Source organism: Polistes dominula, unplaced genomic scaffold (genome assembly GCF_049000335.1).
Source record: "Polistes dominula isolate Pdom_NZ unplaced genomic scaffold, Pdom_raw_medaka contig_24, whole genome shotgun sequence".
NCBI classification, from domain to species: Eukaryota; Metazoa; Arthropoda; class Insecta; order Hymenoptera; family Vespidae; genus Polistes; species Polistes dominula.
This window is the reverse complement of record NW_028301150.1, coordinates 226,786-233,554: the sequence shown is the minus strand read 5'-3', so window position 1 is coordinate 233,554 and position 6,769 is coordinate 226,786. Positions and strand designations below refer to the sequence as shown.

The 6,769-nt window shown below is 29.1% G+C and overlaps 4 protein-coding genes across 8 annotated transcripts; 2 read left to right on the top strand and 2 right to left on the bottom strand.

Moving 5' to 3' along the window:
• Nucleotides 1-65: 65 nt before the first annotated feature.
• Nucleotides 66-1,286, top strand: Rpe (ribulose-phosphate 3-epimerase). The gene is made up of 4 exons (XM_015326268.2): nt 66-486; nt 579-686; nt 757-978; nt 1,045-1,286. The coding sequence occupies exons 1-4, from the start codon at nt 250-252 to the stop codon at nt 1,150-1,152; spliced, it is 675 nt and encodes a 224-aa protein (XP_015181754.2). The 5' UTR covers nt 66-249; the 3' UTR covers nt 1,153-1,286.
• Nucleotides 1,235-2,478, bottom strand: LOC107069188 (28S rRNA (uridine-N(3))-methyltransferase). The gene has a single exon (XM_015326267.2). It carries the CDS (start codon nt 2,476-2,478, stop codon nt 1,324-1,326), a length of 1,155 nt encoding a protein of 384 aa, XP_015181753.2. The 3' UTR covers nt 1,235-1,323.
• Nucleotides 2,447-5,525, top strand: Taf13 (TATA-box binding protein associated factor 13). Of its 5 annotated transcripts, XR_016178319.1 has the most exons (6): nt 2,606-2,689; nt 2,774-2,814; nt 3,135-3,372; nt 3,446-3,547; nt 4,866-5,142; nt 5,385-5,525. XR_016178319.1 is itself a non-coding variant. In XM_089177623.1 (5 exons), the coding sequence occupies exons 1-5, from the start codon at nt 2,561-2,563 to the stop codon at nt 4,868-4,870; spliced, it is 414 nt and encodes a 137-aa protein (XP_089033749.1). In that variant the 5' UTR covers nt 2,447-2,560; the 3' UTR covers nt 4,871-5,371. The 5 variants fall into 5 exon arrangements, 4 of the variants coding, with proteins under 4 accessions (XP_089033749.1, XP_015181755.1, XP_015181757.1 ...); XM_089177623.1 differs by lacking the exons at nt 2,606-2,689; nt 5,385-5,525 and adding an exon at nt 2,447-2,588 and having other exon boundaries at nt 4,866-5,371; XM_015326269.2 differs by lacking the exon at nt 5,385-5,525 and having other exon boundaries at nt 4,866-5,371.
• On the bottom strand, nt 3,631-6,752 carry Ppox (protoporphyrinogen oxidase). Its single transcript, XM_015326266.2, has 2 exons — nt 5,377-6,752; nt 3,631-5,150 (listed from the first exon to the last, which is right to left on the bottom strand). The coding sequence occupies exons 1-2, from the start codon at nt 6,454-6,456 to the stop codon at nt 4,812-4,814; spliced, it is 1,419 nt and encodes a 472-aa protein (XP_015181752.1). The 5' UTR covers nt 6,457-6,752; the 3' UTR covers nt 3,631-4,811.
• Between the last annotated feature and the right edge of the window lie 17 nt (nt 6,753-6,769).

Below are 6,769 nucleotides of genomic sequence, written 5' to 3'. Positions count from 1 at the left end.
TTACATATTTGTAAATTATTCCACGTAATTATAATCTTTCAAATTAAATACAATAATTAAATAGAATTCTATAGATTAGTTTATACGAAAACATCAGTAATAAATGAAGTAATTTTTACTTTGTTTTGTTTTTTTTTTCATTAAGAATTCTTATAAAGTGAATGTGATTTTGATCTATTTTGAAAATACATTGAAGATTTTGATCTTGAAACATTGGAAATATTAGGAATAGCTTTGTTTTCATTTGCAATGGCTAAAAGTTTAACAGCAAAAATTGGACCTTCAATTTTGAATGCTAATTTAGCACAATTATCTGAGGAATCGCAACGTTTGTTAAATAATGGTGCAGATTATCTTCATTTAGATGTAATGGATGGTCATTTCGTTCCTAACCTTACTTTTGGTCATCCTCTTGTAAAATGTCTTCGTAGTAATATAAAGGATGCATTTTTTGAAACACATATGATGGTTTCTAATCCGGAACAGGTATTCATTTATGTATATTCGTTACATTTTCATGTATTCTTCTCTTGAGTGTATAATAATGCTATTTTTGTAATAACAATGAAATGTTTCAGTGGATCGAACCGATGGCCGATGCTGGTGTGAATCAATATACATTTCACGTAGAACCAGTAAAAGATGTTCCATCAGTTTGTAGGAAAGTTAGAGAAGCAGGAATGAAGGTAAATGTTTTGTAATACTTCTTATGCGATATCTGATTTATGCATGATAGATAAATTATTTTTTCTAAAGGTAGGGGTAGCACTTAAGCCAGGTACGCCAGCAGATGTAATTGTTGATTATGTTGATTTAGCTGATATGATATTAGTTATGACAGTCGAACCAGGATTTGGAGGACAAAAATTTATGGAGTCAATGATGCCAAAAGTAGCATGGCTTAGAAAGAATTATCCTACTCTAGATATTGAAGTTGATGGCGGAGTTGGTCCAGCTACTATAGAAGCTTGCGCACAGGTATCTTGAAAAATATTCTATTGTATTTTTAGTTATGATAAAGCTTTAACATTCATTTTTGTCTAGGCTGGTGCAAATATGATAGTATCTGGAACAGCGGTAATTGGTGCTACCGACCAGGCAAAAGTTATAAGAGATTTAAAACATGCTGTTAATTGTGTATTGAATAACTAATATGATATTATGGACAAATATTGTCAACATTTAAAGAAGGAAACAATAGGAAAACCAAATTTTATTAATAACATTTTGTAAATATATTTTATAAACGACACTTTAATGAAATAATGAAAACATTTCGCATATTACATTTTGTTACAACTATAATATAAATATCAATGTTATTCAATCTTTAGCAAAGCTATCAAATTGAGCATTTGGTAGTACAGGATTTTTTGGGAGTAATTTAGTTCTCAGTTCTGCAAGAGAAAGTAAAAGAGCTTCTTCTGTTCTAATAGTTCTCGATCCTTGTTGGGGACATACATTTAAATATTTATGAAACACAGATGATGGATCTTCATTTGGCAAATACGGATCAACTTCTAGTGCAGTTTCTAATCCTGATAATCCTCCAAAAACTATTAAAGCGTGGTCATACTTTAAACTTTTTTCTGGTATATCATCAATGGATGTTCCTTTATCAGAAGTACCAATAGTCAAATCGTATCCTTCCTTATAAGAACATTTTGTAAACACTTCTGACAGATTCTTAGCTAATTTAACATTGTATCCCCAATATATTCCTGTCTCTAATTTTGGCTCTGTCGGAGATACTATTATTCCTTTCATTTTCTTCGGATTTGGTTGTTCTGGTGGTATTTTAACGGTAACTCTTAATCCAGGCATCAATTCTTTATCTACTCTAACATCGTTGAGAAGTCCTACATTCACATGGGAACCTTTCCCAGGTTTCACTGGTTTATTACTAACTACACCCTCACGGTAAAGCGATATATCTTGTTGTCTGAGGTGATGGGGAGCATCCAAAGGATTCAATAAACCCGCATACTGTAAATCCTTATGGATTGGGAAGAAATGTTTCCTCAGATATTGTGGACACTCCAAGTATTGTAATATTCTGACTAATTGTAAACAACAAATTCTCCCTTCGCCTAGAATATCGTCTACTCTAATTTTCTTCTTCTCATTTTCAGTGATCTCACCTTTGTCATCAAAAACAACTATCTCATCAACTTTGTAAATACATGCTGCACGTGCTATTTGTCCTGCAAGATATGTTCTCAATTCAACAGATTGTGCATTATCTAAAATAGAGCCAGGTACTGCAATAGTTATCGTAGAAGCATTATTTATGTTAACTTTCTTTTCAGTATCTTCTTTTTTCGTCTCATTTTCAATTTCATTTTTCTTTTCTTCTTTTTTTAATTTTTTTATTAACCTCTCCTCTTTCCATTGCTTTCTATGTTCTTTTTGCAATCGATTATATTCTTTCCAATTTTTTACTTGTGATATTTCCGGCTTATTATTTGGATCTGACATTATTTTCACAATAAATAATATTACATTAAATAGAAAACAAAACACAATACGGAGTTTAAATATATAAACAAATGTGCGCGAAATGGGTTTATTAGGTTTTGTTTTTTTAGGTTAGAAAATTTCTTCTTAAAATTCACGGTATTTAATAACACAGTATCGTGCACTTTTCCTTCAATGTGTAGACAGCATAATATATGTATAATAAATTCATGTAAAAATATTTTTAAAATGAATGTGGATCTTACGCGAATGTTGCTTAATTAAACAAATTAAAACAAAAGAATAATTTTTTTAGATGCTAGGGACTTTCCGCTTGATCCTTACAATATTAATAAGGTTAGTTGGTAAACACTTTGACATTAATTGGTACATCATAGAGTGTTTACTTGTTTAGACGTAGTGATTGTGAATAACTGTCAATAATCATATAATTTTATTATTAAATATAATTTATATAAATTTATAATAATAATACATAAAATATTTAGAAATAAATTAAAGTAGGATAAAAAGAGGTTATGTCTGCGGAAGAAAATTTCGAACAGGTAAATTTGAATAACCTCTAACTTAACTTCATTCAATTATAACTTATTATTAAAAGCTTCCATTGGATAATAGTTAAGCTATTAACACAATTGTATTAATATGTGTATCAGTTCGAAGATGAAGAGGCTGAAATTGCTATCGGTGGTACATTACCAGGAGGTAGGAAACGTCTATTTTCAAAAGAACTTCGTTGTATGATGTATGGCTTTGGGGATGATCAAAATCCTTATACCGAGAGTGTTGATCTGCTCGAAGACCTGGTCATTGAATTTATAACAGAAATGACTCATAGAGCTATGGAAATTGGACGTACTGGACGTGTACAAGTAGAAGATATTGTTTTCTTAGGTATGTTTCAAATGAGAGAGAAAATATTTCGACTAAGAAAGTATTTCATGTCTGTACATCTTTGTTTATTTAGTTAGGAAAGATTCACGCAAGTATGCCAGAGTGAAAGATCTCCTAACGATGAATGAAGAATTAAAGAAAGCAAGAAAAGCATTTGATGAAGTTAAATATGCAGGTACTGTTAATCAGTAGAGTTATCTTTGCATTTCATGGTATTTCATTTCATTTATGCAATCTATGTGATTATCCATTATATGGTTTTTTTTATTTTTTTTTTTTTTTTTTTTATTAAAACAATGAGAATACCACAGATAGCGGGTATATAACAAAATGTTTTAAATTCATATAGATTGCAAGTAATTAAGCTTAAGCATAATAAGTATTATAGCAAGATTATGTTTGAGTTTTCCTATAACATTGTTTGGTTTATGCAATTATTCTTAACATGTTTACTATTGCAACAGAACTTATTTGTCGTCATTCTTATTAGTGTCACAAATGTGTGACGTTGTGCTTTCAATCACAACGCTGTGAAAATCGTTGTGTCACTGGTAGTGAATGTGTTAATGAGCTTCAAAATGTAGATTATTGATTTTTTTTTTTCATTTTTTTAATTTGTTTTTTTATGAATAATTTTTTTGAGATGGAAAAAGTTGACGTATCAAAAGTATGTGATATTAAACATTATATGAATCATTTGCAGATCAAATCATTGATGCTTCATTTTTCATATTTAAAATACATTTTGTTAATAATGAGCTTAATGCCATTAAGTGTTATATATATATAATATATATGCAACTTATCAATTCTCAATCAATTTGGTACATGAGCAGCTCATATAGTAATCTTTATAATACAAATGTTTTATCTTTTGATTTTTGCATGTTACTCTGCATGTCTTAAGCATGTCCATGCTTTTTATGTTTACATTCCATAAACATGCAAAGATTGGACATTTTTTAGTTATTATTCAAGGGAGAAAAGTTCAATTTAAAAGAATAAAAAAGTATTATTATTTGCATTTATTATGCTTTTCAATATTTATATTATTTTCTAAATAATCTCACACACAAATGAAATTTTTATTATACGATTTATTAGTCATATAATAAATGTATTATGTTTCTATATTTTATTTCGTTAGGTAGTTAATGCATAAGAAACGCACATGTACATAAAGTATAAGGTATTGTTATTATTTGCTGTAATAAATTGTTTGTAAATTTGATTGATTATTTATTTGATTAGAGGTATTATTACTTTTGTTTATTTATTATTTACACAAATAGATCTTGTTTTAAAAGGCTTTTTCAAATTAGCTTATAAAATAATGCATGTATATTTTAAAATTAAGTTTTTTGTTTGTTCAAAAGTAAGACGCTCGTAACGTGACTAGTGCTAGAAAGAATGCTGTACAAAATGACTACAGTTTCATCTTAATGTTCATTTAAATGTTGCATAATATCAGAAACAGCTTCTTTTGCTGACAGAATAACGTCATTGATTCCGACACCTTGATAAGAAGAACCACACAATGCTAGAGGGATTCTGCGTGAAGAAATATAATCACGGATATGATTTAAACGTTGTGAGTGACCCACTACGTGTTGAGGAATACAATCTTTTAGAATGGCCACGTTAAACGTTATCGGATCTTCTTTAATATTCAGGATTTCTTTAACTTGTTTAATTGCTATATTCAACAAATTTTCATCCGTTGGATTTCTGCCAAAGTATTTTTCAAACCATGCACCACCCATCATTACTGTTAGTACCTGGTTATTAAATATTTTATTACATGTAAATACAGAATTGAACAATTGTCTAGTCTAATATAGATTTATAAATATAGATAAAATTTTCCACTAATTTTTATACATTTCAAAATTCTTCATCTGATATTCAATAAAAAAAAAGTAAAGAAAGTAATGTTAAAAATGTAATTACTGCTAAATCTAATGTTCGTGTAAATAAAATTTTATCTATCTTTTTTTTACATACCGTTGAAGAATCTTTAGGAAAAATACATGAGTCAAAAATCACGCCAAGAATTGGAAGATTTTCTCCTGGTGGAACAAGAAAACCAAAAGCATTCATAGGCAATACGTTATCTGCAAATTGAAGATTAACTACAGCCACCGTGACCATAGGTATTGCCTTCAATTCTTTTGCTAAATCCGGATGTTGTTCCTCCAACAATTTAGCTAATGTTTTTGCTGGTAGACTTGAAATTATTTGCGAACACTTTCTTACTTTTCCATTAATAGTTAATTCAACATGATCTGATTGAAAAAGAATTTTTTCGCAGTAACTATTTAATTGTATATCGACGCCTCGAGTCATTAAATTATTTCCTAGAGAACGTGGTAGTTCTTCGAGTCCTCCTTTTAAACCCCACACTACCCATTTTTGCATGTCAGCCATTTTAGCCAAGTCAGATATATATTCTGTCTTATTGTCATCTTTCTTTTTAAGAAATTGTTTGTATAAACCTTTTATTATAGATCCATGTTTTTGTTCCGCCTCAAACAAAGATTTCATTAAAAATTTAACGCTTATCTTCTGTGCATCGCCAGCACATATTCCACAAATCATAGGGCTAACAAGATAATCGGCCATATCTTTTCCAAATCTTCTTTCAACAAAACTGTATATACTTTCATCATCCTTACGAATCATTGGTGCTCTCAAGTCTTTAGCAAGAAAACTTATTAAAGGACGATTAAATAATGAATTAGTCTTAATTGTATTAAGCAAAGAATTTGGCAATAAGTGTAACTTATTACGTGAATAAATCATTCTATTTTTTGCACTAGGGTGATCTGATTTAATAGGAATAAGTTTATCAGCTAATTTTAAATCCTCCAATAAATTTAATGTATTTTTTCCAGCTGATCCTAAACATCTTATGGTCCTTGGTCCTTTTTCAAATATGATCCCATTTGATGATTCATGACTTCGTATCCAACCTCCTAAACGATTAGATGCTTCCAACAATGTTATTGGATTAATTTTTGGATTGTTTAATGCATAATATGCAGCTGATAAGCCTGATATACCTCCACCAAGTACTACTGTCATTTTGATATAAGTGCACGGTAAAAAAAACAATCATTTAAATGCATTCAATATAAGGTTAGATTATCAATGATAAATCTTTCATTTTCTTTACGACACATAACCTAGTCATTTTATTATGTTACATATTTTTATTCTAAAGGATATTTATAAAATGATAAAATTTATCATATATATATATATATCTTGTGTAATATTTTTATATTACAATTGTAACTTGTAAAAACAATAATATATCGAAATAACTTATCAAAAACTAGTTTATTCTGATTGGTTGAATTCACAAGTATATATCGTTTTCTATTGGATAAGAATG